This window comes from Notolabrus celidotus, chromosome 3 (genome assembly GCF_009762535.1).
Source record: "Notolabrus celidotus isolate fNotCel1 chromosome 3, fNotCel1.pri, whole genome shotgun sequence".
Classification (NCBI taxonomy): domain Eukaryota; kingdom Metazoa; phylum Chordata; class Actinopteri; order Labriformes; family Labridae; genus Notolabrus; species Notolabrus celidotus.
In genome coordinates, this window is record NC_048274.1 from 7,125,434 (window position 1) to 7,138,460 (window position 13,027).

Consider the following 13,027-nt stretch of genomic DNA (forward strand, 5'->3'; position numbering starts at 1 on the left):
CGCTCCATTCTCCTCTTTTCACTGCTGCAATCATTATTTATCCTGACACAAAGAAGCAGTCCTTGTGTGCTGTTTCCTGCTGTCATTTCCCATGTTTCTATCTATGTATCTATTTATCAGTCTGTCAATATATCTCTGTATCTGTCTGTCCATCTTTCTTCTCTGCCTCTGTCTGGTTTTTGGTCTATCAATCTTTCTCTGTGTCCCTTTTCTGTCCTATCCCTATTTGTTTTGTCCCTTTAAAAACACACGCGCACACACACACATGCACACATTGCAGGTAAGTTTTAGCAATTAGGTTGGTTTGTTGCTTGGCGTTCGGTGCTGAGTTTGATGTCGGTTATCAGGCGAACACGCAGACATATTAATGTGCTCATCCAGGCTTCTTGAGCTTGTAACTCACCAAAAAGCTCCTGCCAGCAGCCGAGACATTGCTTACTTAAAAAGCTCTCTGTGACACTAAATAGACATGTCTGCATACATTTTGTTTTGCAGCAAAGGCAGAAAAGCTGATTTGGTTCAGTTTCTCTTCAAGGCTGGTGGCCTTGAGGAGTCATTAAGGAATAATGTGTGAGGATTCAGATGCCTCTCTAATACGCGGTTTAAGCTTTGTTTTATGTATTTGCCTCATGCAGGGTGAGTGATGAGCCTCAGGTGGAGAGTGTTTACAATGAGCAGTCTTCTCTACAACCCGGTGACCTTCATGCTTTTTTTTTTTCTGTATGTAGTAAATGTTCGGCGTGTGCTCCAGGAGCTCCTGCATCACAAGTCTCCAGCTCCCAGCCTCTGGCACCATCAGTCTCGCCGCTCTTGTCTGTCAGGCTCCGGCCTCAGAAGGCAGATCTGCGTTTTCCAGTCTCTTCATTTCCATACATCAGCCGATGATCTATAGTGGAGCTCTGTGTGCAGTGGGGCTGTTTGTGAGCGAGTGTGCATGCTTGTGTGCTCCACTCTGTCTCGTTTATAGCGCAGCAGGTTGGCAGCATAATAAAAGGATGTCAATGGGGAATTTGACCTCTGCAAATATACCAATTATTATTCTTCTAAAACATCCTATATCTGTCTGCAACCCCTCTGGACTCTGAGGCGCTCAGGCCCCACTGCTCCAAGAAATCATTCACAGTATAACACGCAGGAAGTCAAAAACAAGAGACACACGAACCCTGGAGAGAAGAAAGACGACCTGGAGACAGTTATTTATGTTTTAGCTTGAGCTCTGCTTGTTACCACCAGAATTTGGTTGCACTACAAAATTATTTTCATCGTCTAAAAACAAATACAAGAAGAGCAGTGTAAATATAGTCTGTAGTATTGACTCAGCTTGTTTTGATGAGCCGGCTTGTTAAAGTTGGGATTCCTCTGATTTCATCCTTCCTTGGATTTTTATCAGAAGCTGAATAAAGATTAAAAATCAGAGTCTCTCTAGTGCTCAGTAGCAGGAGCAGGGGTGCCTTGCAAGCTGCTGCAAACATCCGGATAAGTCATCAAATGGAAATGGCTTTTTGTCCAGAATTTCCTCATCATGCGAAGATACTCAGGGTCCACTTTCATCACAGCTATCATTCCCCTAGTTCTGCCTTTTTTATCACCCCCCCAAAAAAAGACGGCCGGACAGCTGGAGTAATGTGACCGAGGTTTTTCCATGGTAATTACTGAATCAAGGATTCTCCTCCTCCTCCTCTCCTCATCCATGTTGTCTTTCTGGTCCTCTGAAAACCTCTGACCTGTTGACTCCAGGCCTGGCTCTGTTCATCCTGACGGCTTGTTGTTGCAGTTAAGTGAAATACGATCTGGTGATAACACAGAGTGTTTTATTCTGAAAATGAACCGGATGTTTTCATTTTGTTTTGGTGCCTGACTTCCTGTCCCGCTCCATCTGCTCTGTTGAGATTGATGCGTCGTGCTCCGGCATCCGGCAAAAATAGAAGTCTTGCGTATCTGATCCGGAGGGCTCTGAATCTGCCGGATCAGAGACGAGCGGATCCAGTGGAAGTTAACATATTGGCTAGAATAGAAACCTATCAGATCTGGTGCTGTGACTGCTCAGAGACGAACCGGACACAGATCTGGTGGACTTTGGCTGTATCCCGAGCTTCATTTAGAGGCTGCATGATTAATCCTAATTTAATCCTTTCGGGATGAAGGCATCCGAAATGCTCGTCTGAATTTATCACTCCAAGTTTTTCTTAGTAACATTCATTAGTCAACATGCAATGCTTTCTCACGTAGCATCGTCAGATTCCAGGATGGATTCTCTTGTGCTTATTTCGTGCTGTAAGAACATGATTTGGCTTTTATTTTGGACTCAGGAGAAACATGCTGCAAACACAAGTTTGTATAAAACATGGAGAACAGCAGACCGGCACAAACACTAGTCAATCAAGTCGAGTATCCTCACGTGTACGATATTTAACAATGTTTTCAAACATTGCAGATATCCGTCATTTAATAAAGTTGAAACGTAGAGTGCTAATTTTAAAACTCTAGTATTTAATCGGCCTTCATACAGTGCACCAGCATCATCCGGTTACAAAGCCATCTCTCCGTTTAACACAGCATTCCAGCTGCTGTACTGTACTCCCACTCCTCATCAGTCTCAGGCAGATTTTCTCTGAGAGCATATGCGTCAGTTTTTCACCTCTCAGTCATATGCCCTTGCACCTGAGGGAGCCTCTTCGCCCAAAAACTTGCAGCGTGTTTTGTGAAGCGAAGAAAAGACGAGGTCACTCTCTGTTACGCTCTCACTCTCACCCTCCCTTGCTCTTGTCTCAGTCAGTGCATCATCGGTGGGCTTTAATCATTTCTATTAACAGACCGCCTGTCTGGCCTTCCTCCACTTGAGCATGCTGCCCACACCTCATTCAGCAGATTTTGGTTGCCTGGTTATGCAGAAAGCTTTTATTTTAAAAAAGGAAAAACAGAAGGAGGGAGATTAAAATGGAAGTGATGGAGCAGGTGAAGTGGCCGTCGCTGATTGTTTACTCAGACATGTTTTACAGGGTGTTTTTTGTCATATTCAATATATCGGGCTTCAGTCAGATGCATGAAAATCCTTCATTATTCGGTCAAGGATTTCCTGTTAGCAGAAGCACAGTCGGCTTTGTTAGCTTAGTGGTAACATAAAAGAAGTTTGACTGTTTTTTATACTCCTCATGAACTGAAGTTTAAAAGTAAGACACCGAAGTTTAACAAGTAGAATGCACTGAATAAAGACTGGTAGGTATTATCCTGCACATCTCTGCATGCATGCTCTTGTTGCAAATATTCAAATCCTGATTGGTCACTCTTGGAAACATTATCACCTCTGCAAGAAAGACTTGGTCGCAATGGAGCAAAGATCAGCCACATAAGACCCGCACAATTAATTTAAAGCAGCTACCTATAGCGCAATAAAACAGGACCTCAGAGGCGAGAAAGAGAATAGCTTGAATCCGTGCCGAGAGTTATGACACCTCTGCTCCTTTGTAGTGAACACAGTTAATTTGCATATCTGAATAGAGGTCCTTTAAAAGAGTCTCTTTCCTCCCAGGTCCAGTTTTATTGTGCTATAGGTGACCGTTGTATTAAAGTGTGTGCTCTTATGTGACTCTGCTTTAACTGCTACTAAAATGATTACTATCCAACTGCATCAGACGTTGTAAACATCCCCAGCTGAGAGGCTGCATAATATCCGTCTTACGTGTTAAACTGGATCAAAATATGAGCTGCATTTTCCACTCAACAAGCTGAAGTCTTAATGTTTTTGACTTTTTAACATTTATGAAATATATCAATCAATCAGCTTTATTTATAGAGAGCCTTTCCTACAAATCAAATGCAATTAAACTAAGTAATGACTGAACCGAAAACAGAAATGGATTTAGAAGTAGAGACTAATGCACATCAATTGCATTAAATGTATATAAATAAACATCAAAAAGGAAACAGGTAATTCATAAGTAAATAAGATAAAACATTGAAGGGGACATATCACGCTTTTTTCATTAATATATATTGGTCTAAGAGGTCCCAAAAACATGTCTTTAAAGTTTATGCTCAAAAAAACACTTTGAAATCAGATTTTGGCATGCCTGAAAAGTCCTCTTCTTCATTCCTCATCAGAACACTCTGTTTTCCCTCTGACCACGCCCCCTCCGGAAGTGGATGTGCCTCGGCTCTCCAGCACGTTGATCTAATGTTTACATGTTGGCTGAATATACACGGCTGCTCAGAGATCACGTTACTTCAACCCTCTGAATCTGATCCTGACGGAGAGGCGCCTGTAGCAGGACCTTTCTGAAAGATTGGTCACAGATTTAGTGTTTCTTGTTGTTTTATTTATCAGTATGTAGACGTGTGTCTTGGTACACAGCTACGAACATGTAGCTATGTGGCTATGCTAACTAGCGCTAGCACTTATCCATGATAAATAAAAATCATCCACTAGATCTTCAAATCTGCAGACGTGGGGAGTAAAACCGACCTCTGCCAGAAAGGCAGCAGGACCTTTTATGAAGGATTGGTCACAGATTTAGTGTTTCTTGTTGTTTTATTTGTCAGTATGTCGACAAGCTACAGCTACAGCTACAGCTACAGCTACAGCTATGAACATATAGCTATGTGGCTATGCTAATTAGCGCTAGCACTTATCCATGACAAATAAAAATCATCCACTATATCTTCAAATCTGCAGACGTGGGGAGTAAAACCGGCCTTTGTGTTTATTAAGACAGCCTACAACTAGCATGCCTCCCTCCTAAGCTCCTTGTTAGCACACATTTGTGCAGGGAATGAAAAACGGAGGAGGGATTCAGTATTATTTTATACAGTCTATGGGCTGAACAAGCTCCGAGCTCTGACTCCGTTACAGACCGGATATTGTTGTTACGTAACAAAAACACGGAAGTCTGAAACGGCTCGTTTCACACACATTTACAGAAAGGTGGAGAAATCAAAACAGGGGCAGAATGGATTTTTTTCATTCTCGGGGGGTTTGTAGACATGCCAGGGACACATATTTCAGGTAAAGAACCATTAAAAAGTCAATTTTGCATGATATGTCACCTTTAACAGAGAAGATACTAAAAAGGTAAAGATAAAAGTCAAAGATAAATAAAAGAACACAAAATGTAAATACAAATGTAATTCATGATAAAAATTCAAGAGTCAAAAATAGATAAATAGATTATTAAGATAAATATAAAATGACATTAAAATATTAATTTATTTATATATCATTAATTATAATAGCAATATTATGGGATTTTGTTCTTTAATTTTAGTCCCATTTTTGAAAAACACATTCAAGATGTGTCATTAAAGCTGGGGTTGGTAATCAGATTTAGATACACTTTTTGTTATACTGGTTAAAATGATCTTTATGTCCTGATGGCAATCAATACATGATGTGTTCCTAAAAAAGAGTGTGTGTGCCGATAGAGAGATGAGCGCCGTAGAGCCAAGCCGTTTTTTGAACCAGGCTGTAAACATGTTAATTAATTCTGCATAGATCGTCTTTTTTGAATTGGTGTGTATGTGGTTTCCGGTGTTTCTGCAGCCAGCCTCAAGTGGATTCTCGATGAACTGCAGTTTATAACACTTCCACATGGGCTTCATATTTTGAGACCGGAGGTTGTCACTTGGTCCAAACCTAGACCAATCTTGAGTCCTACAACACTACTCATCACGTGTTCTTCCAGATCACGGCTCCTCTGCATGGAATATCAGCTCCTGCTGAAACAGATTCTTCTCTCTGTGCTTTGTTTTCTTTTTATTGTCACGATTGGTTGGTATTTAAAAAGAAACCCACAGTATAACAGTCAGCTGGTGCAGAGCTGTGACTCTGTGAATGCTGCTCTGATTGAGACATCATCGGTCACAGTGCTGTCTGTGACAGGATTTTTTAAAGGATTGGTGTGCTGTGGCATTTCCAGAGCCTTCAACTGACTGTTAAATGTTAGTGTCAGTGCTTACCATGAGCGACAGGGAAGGAGAGGATGGAGAGAAAGGGGAAGGAGGCGATGGAGACTGAAGAGAAACATCACTACAGAGGAGAGAAGGAGGAAAAAGTCAAGCATGCAATAATTATAACCAGAAGAAACTGAGAATCTGAAGTCAGGCACAGATGATGTGGAGAGAAGTCTGCACTGAAAGTTGTTTTTGGCCCTGGCCTTAGAATAAAAAGGACTCACCTTTACCTGCAGAGAGTGGAAAGACCTTACTTACTCTTCATTTAACTCAAATATATAAACCCAGCTGCAGACTTTCAGAATATTGCTCATTAAGATGTCAGATTGAATAAGTGTCTGTGTCTTAGACTGAAAGTTCCCGTCAGTAAATGGCTTTATGTTATAAATTCAGTGAGGAGCTTAGCTGCATTGAAGTTCCCTCTCCTTTTTTCCCTCCTTTTGCTAAAGCATGTATTAGGATCAAGGGACATTTGAAACTACTTAAAAATAAGCTGCTTATGCCTTTTTGTCAAGCAGGGTCTAATCAGGGTAATTTAAACCATATGCTATATTCAAGGACTAGCTTAAAGTGTCAGCCATGAACAACTTAACAGAAAGTTAGGCTCAGTGTCCCCCCCTGCTCTCCCACCTGCGTGATCCGTGCACCTGTTGGTGAGACCCAAAACAAAGCATGAAGGGCGAGGAAAGGTTTCTACTTCAACATAAATCCCCCAGCTTTGAGGCTGCGGTTTCAAAATCCGTTCCTGAAAAGTCACACGTATGCTTTAAAAGTATGAGCAAACACGGCAGCGACTTCATACGTTGAGTCTGTGTCAGTAAGGGCATTGTATAATTGAGTTGCTTGTGACATACGCATAAGCATATAAGAGGCAAAGAATAATAAGCTGTGTTTTGAACGCACCTTGGCTTGATGTTTATTTTTTCTTCAGTCATTGTTTATTCCCATGATGCTTCCTGGCACAGCGTGAACCCATAATAACCATCCTTTGCAATCGAGCTCCTTTCTCATTTTCCCTGTTCTTTTTTTGTTCACTGTTTTCCTCTGACTCTTTGAGAACGTCAAAATAATAATGAATTTGATTGTACCTGTAATTGAGTTGCTCTCTCACTGCTTCTTCTTTCACATTTCCTGTGCATGTGGGTGTGTTTCTGTGTTCTTTGTTGAGGTGTGTGTGTGTGTGTCTTGATATATAAACTGTACGTTTGTGGGTGTGTTGCAGTGTCTGCAGAGAATCTGGAAAAGAGCCTCAGGCAGATGGAGCGGCAGCTGCTGCAGCTGGAGAGAGACCTGGAGACTTTCTCCTCCCCTGATGACCCCAATGACATGTTCTTCACTAAAATGGATATATCCTTTACACACGCATGGGTTCTTCACTCACTAGTCCGTGTAATGAATCGACGACAAAAGTTAGAGGAAGTTGCTAAACTTGGATTCTTATTACTAATTTAAAACAATGCGGGACAAAAGGGGAAACAGCAGGTTTTCATACCTTCACGTGGAACTGTGCCTGTGTTTAGAAGGGGAGGGACATTCAAACCCCTTTACATTCACTTTAAATGATGTAGACATGATTGTTTCCCTTCCACACATCATTTTAGCCTCTTAATTCATGCAAGAACTATCCGCAACAAAAGTAGAGATGTATTCTTGTGCTTAACTGCCATGCTTTGCTTTTAGAGCATGCAGTCCCTTTGAGGTTATTCCGGAGAAGTTTCTGGACAGTGTTTGTCATTTTTGGGGATTTTTGCAACAAAAATAATCCTGCATTTGCAAAAAGCAATCACATTTGGCCACTCCCGTATTACTACGAGCTTTAAAAACTTGTAAAATATCCCTTTAAGTTACTTTTACAACAACTTTCAGACTAAGGTTGACTCTAGATACTTTCATTGCATGCTTTACAGGGAAATGGTATCAACCATAGACTGTAAATAAAAATGGACAGCGTTGCTCCGCCTCTTCCCGTTGTGCAGTTCTGAAGCCAAAAAATCCCTCTCCTGGGCGCAGCCATTGTGCAGCCAGAGCCTGTGAAGCCTTTGTAATAAGCTCCGCCCTACAGCGTAACGTCACAAGACGCTGTGTGCCCTTTGAAGATTCGTTCTACGGCGGCTGTGAATCAAAGGAAACCCGGAGGTAAAACCCCGTTTTTTAAACTCTAATAACTAACGAAAAAGAAACTTTTCAGAAAAAAAGAGGCCTTGGACACAAAACAGTCAAATACTAACTACATATCACCACAGCATACAGATGTGAGAAACATTCGTACGACGTGTATTTATTTTTTAAAGTTTGACTGCTCCCCCATTCAAATGAATGGGGGAGACAGATTTTTTTTGACCTATACTGCAGCCAGCCACCAGGGGGCAGTCACACTGCTGAAAGCCTCACCACCAGGGTCGTATCCGGCACGCTTGGTATCAACATATTCACACATTTTCAACTTGCTATAAGTTCCTCTGATGCTTCATCACCCTGTCTGGTGCGTCCTTTGCCCACGCTGTCACTTCTGTGTTATGTTTGTTTATGCAGGCGAGAAAAAAGGAAAAAAATCCAAAATGTGCAATTAATTTATGATCGCGAGTTAAAAAAATGTATTGCTTGCAGCCATTTGTATTCAGTTAAACTACAAACAGCAGGGCTGCAAGTATAAGTATTCCACGGGTACACTTTTGTTACCATGTTCCAGCCTATTCCACATGTAGTGTCTGTATCTCTGGTGCTCTCGGCTCTCCTTAAGAGGACTTCACACTGAGGTTGACTTGAAAGGAAAGGTAAGAGAGATAGGATAGGTTCCCCACCCACTTACAAGTTACCATTGTACCTTTAGGAGTATTGGTAAGTAGGTGATTTTTGAATGCAGATTCGAATGGAAGAGTTAATGTGAATATTGTCTCATTTAAAAAGTACAAATTTTCATCGCTTTCTCCGGTGCCTGGTTGCAATACTGTATTCCCGCCAGACGGTGGCGATACAGCATCTTAAAGCTGTTTTAAAGTAACAGGAGAAGGAGAATGCTAACTGCATTAAATAGCAAAAGAAGAAGAAAACATTAACGACAGCTGCTGGAAGTAGTGTAGTGGTTTGAGATTTAGAAACTGAGAGCACTGCAGAGACTGAGCATGGCTTTAAAATGTCAACATGCACGCCACGCTGCTGCGTTGCAGAAACGGACGCTGACAGAGTCCCCTACAAGCAGCTCCTCATCCCGGTGCTGGTTAACGGACAAACGGACAAACGGACAAACTGACTGTTAACAGGAGAGCGTGTGGAGTGTTTACGTTTACTGTCTACACCTGCAGTGCAACAAGTGTCTCAACTTAACATTTTAAACTGACTGGATCCAACAAAAACAGACTTACAGACCCAAATCAATAACATTGTGATTGCATGATTAAATTCTCAATTGATATACACTAAAACCCACCACATTAACCAGTGATTATTGTATAGTATTTTGGCTTGAAATGCACATAAATATAAAGAGTATCTATAAAAAACGTGGAATGACTCATGAGTCAGGACCCTCTTATAAACAAGGAGGTGAATACTGCAAATAATACATATAAACAACTTTACTAATGAGAGTTTAAGAGCAAGCTGCAATTTAAGGCTCATATTTTAGTTTATGATAACTCAACATAATCAGTGATTTTGAAAAACAAAACTTAATCCATGTTTCTTTTCTGTTTCCCTGTTTGGATTTGCGGCTCCGTTGCTGACAGCTGTCTGTTTCTGCTCGGCAGAACTGTTAATTATTCACCGTCCTCTGAGGTAGTTCTAGTTGATCAGGTTGACAGGCATGTCTCAGGCCAGGTGTGTAAGTGCGTGTTCAATAATACACCCTGTACCTAGCCTCCTTCATGTAGTTTTGATCAATAGCCTGGGGGCCCGGGCACTCATGGTTTGTGCTGTACGAGTTGGCAGGGAACTTGAGTGCAGCCCAGAAAGGTTCAGTGGGAATGGATTTGACAGCTCTGTCTTTCACTGCTTTGCTTTCCAATTAAGGTGGCTTGTCACAAAATGTCTAAACTTTGCAACTCTGATTTTCAACTCCATCACATTTTTCAGGGTATAAAAGAGTCTTTTGAACTCAGTGTAGGCCCTCAGACAATAAAACACAAAGTTTAAAATGAGTGTTCATACAAGGCCATAGAAACCAGGAGCAAAACATCTGATCCAATATACAACTACTCACGTCAAGTTCACCCTGAACCATGCATTTTTTAACACCACACTTTGTTCATGGGTTTTGGACTGAAGCCCGACACACACTCTTAAACAGAAATCAATGATTTTGGATCTGAGACAGCTGAACCACTTAAAGTTTGAAGCAGCTGGAAGAAGATAAATTACTCACAGAATTCAGAGGTTCCCAAACTCGTCCTGCAAGGCCCCTACCCTTCACTCCCCTCCTCCCATCAAACACATAAACACATAAACACACGTCCAGAGCAAAGTACCTTTAGAATCATTTTGAACATTGTCTGCAACAAAATACAGAATTCCAGCTTCAGTGTGACAGGAAACTCAGAAAACAATAAGCTACTTTCACAAAGAGAACAATGAAGTGACACTGCGACATGCACCACATTTTTATATATGGACGATGACGTTCAAAGCAGAGCTAGATATGATTCACCACAATTTCTTGTCTTTGAGTACTTGTTTGGTGTAGACTAACTGCCTTACACTCACCTTGAGATCCTTTGTGAGACAAAGTCTGCACATCTGACCAAGAGTGAAGATTCAGTGGTCTTCAGAATAGAAGATAATCTCATCGTCAAACTAACCCAAAGAGCTGTGAGACAAACCAGAGAGCTTTTTACTACCCCGCCATATGAACAGATAAACATATATAAATCACAGAAGGTCTGTGTGTACATAACTTAAAGCTTGGGTTGGTAGTCACAGAATATCTCCTCAAAAGAAAATAGAAACAGAAACAACAAGAGTTATATTTGTATATCATTTTCTAAACTCTGATTCAGGACCAAGTTTGCTTGAAGATTTTTAACAGTAACTGTTTGCTATCAATGGTAAAGTGGAGCTCTTCTGTGGAGTCAGCATCATCAGGGCCACAACATTTCTCAAAAGTACCATCTCTTTAATTCTTAAAGAAGTGACTCTGCTCAATCTGAAGAATAATCTTTAAATACAACCATGTTTAAAATAATGACACATGCACCCTCAACAGGTGAAATCTACATCCTCCAGATTAACATGAGAAGCCTGGAGTGTGATAATAAAAATTCAGTCACAACATCAGCACCGGAGCGCACAGAGACTCTCCTGCAGCTCTCCTTCTTACTCGTCTGTATGTGAACCAGGCTTGTAAAGGTGGCAGATTAAAACAGAAAGAATAATACAAAACAGAGTGAGAGTGATAAACAAAGAATGGTAGGAGGAGAAATGATGGCGTCGGGGGGTGGTAAGAGATCAGCGAGACGGTAACAGTGAACAGGATTTCTGGAGAATGAGTTGCAGTGAACCTCTGCTTTCTCTGGAATAGGGAAGAAGTCAGGAGCGATATTTTGCGCCCTGTGATACTTATCAACTGTGGCTCTTGGCTATTTCTCCTTTTTTTTCCTCCCTCCTTCTCTTGCTTTCCATCACCAGCTCAGACCTTCCTCATACCTCTTTCCCCAAGCTCCTGGCTTGGAAAGATATTACTGACAAGTCAATCTGAGAGCAGGGCCTATTGAACAGCATTTACCCAGCAGTGAATAGGTAGTCCCATCCCCAGCCAGATTCAACTGACGCCAGGCATCAAATGGGTCCATCAATTGAGCCATAATGAAGGGGCACAATAGGAGCCAGAGAGCCACCTCACATAATGGTGTTACCACACACACACACACACTCTCTCACACACACAAAAAGACAGTACTGCTTCTCATCTGCCATGAGACAATGTTGTCAGGGTCATGGGCAGGCTGCTCGTTAGAGACATCATTTCTCTTTTCGGCTGGTGTGCACAGATCTTTTTATTCTAAGAGATTTTATTTCTAATGCATCAAAAGCTTCAAACATTACAGAGACTGGGTTTGATGCAGGAAGGACTACTCAGTATATAAAGAACGTATATATATATATATGAACAGTGAATGTATGCTTGCTCGTCGTCTATACTGAGAGGGTTTTGTATGCGTGCTGACTTACAGTAGACTCACTTAGCAGTGTGCTCTGATGGTAGGCAGGATCTGTATTAATGCTTTCGCTTCCCCTCTCACTTTACTTTGACACTGACACCTCTCCAGCTTATGTTGACACAACCATTATCCATTTGTCCTCATCCACACACACACACGCACACACACTCTGACACACACAAATGATCCAACAGAGCCGAGCTGTCATTTGCTTTGCTGGGTTTAAACAGCAGGACTTTTTTAATGCTATTCAATCTTTCATGCTCGTCAGTTTGGGCACCAACTACTGTACTGGGGATCATAAAATCAGGCACATTAGCCTGGTCTTCGTGTGTCTTGTGATACGTCCCCGTCTGTTAGGAGCACCTGAATATAACTTTAATGTATTTTTAGGTGCAATATGAAGTAGGGATGGGCATTTCGAGCCAAAATACTATTCATTAATCATTGGCATCTATTTGATGATTATTCAAATAATCCCCTCCTCACACACACACACGCATGTCCCATTAACAACCTGTTTGTGTGGCAGTTACGTTAACCAGCAGCAGGACGAAGTGCTTAGTGTGTAGTAGTGTGAGATTCAGAAACAGAGAAAATTGCACATTGAATTAGCACATAGAGAACAATAACACAAACATGTCTGAGCATTGATTGGACTATTGAAAGCTCTTCTTTAACACAGCTGCAGAAACGTTGAAGTTACAGGGGAATACAAAACTTATGCTCAAGATTTTAGCCGTATTAACTTTCAGACTAGAACAGGAAGTCCCAAAGTGTGGGTCGGGACCCCCCTGGTGGGCCGTAAGACACAAATCGGGGGGTCGTGAGATGTCTCCTAAAAAAAAAAAAATCTTTATTATTATTATTATTAGTAGTAGTAGTAGTAGTAGTAGTATTATTATTAGTATTATTTATCGTTTATTTAC

The 13,027-nt window shown here is 41.3% G+C and overlaps 1 protein-coding gene across 4 annotated transcripts in view; it reads left to right on the forward strand.

Annotated features, from left to right (window-relative positions):
- LOC117810642 (protein diaphanous homolog 3-like) overlaps positions 1-13,027 on the forward strand; it is a 256,109-nt gene that overhangs the window by 144,431 nt on the left and 98,651 nt on the right. For all 4 annotated transcript variants that reach the window (XM_034680563.1, XM_034680566.1, XM_034680564.1 and 1 more), the window contains one exon: positions 7,169-7,293. In XM_034680563.1, coding sequence (XP_034536454.1) covers positions 7,169-7,293 — 125 coding nt within the window. The remainder of the gene's footprint in view (positions 1-7,168; positions 7,294-13,027) is intronic.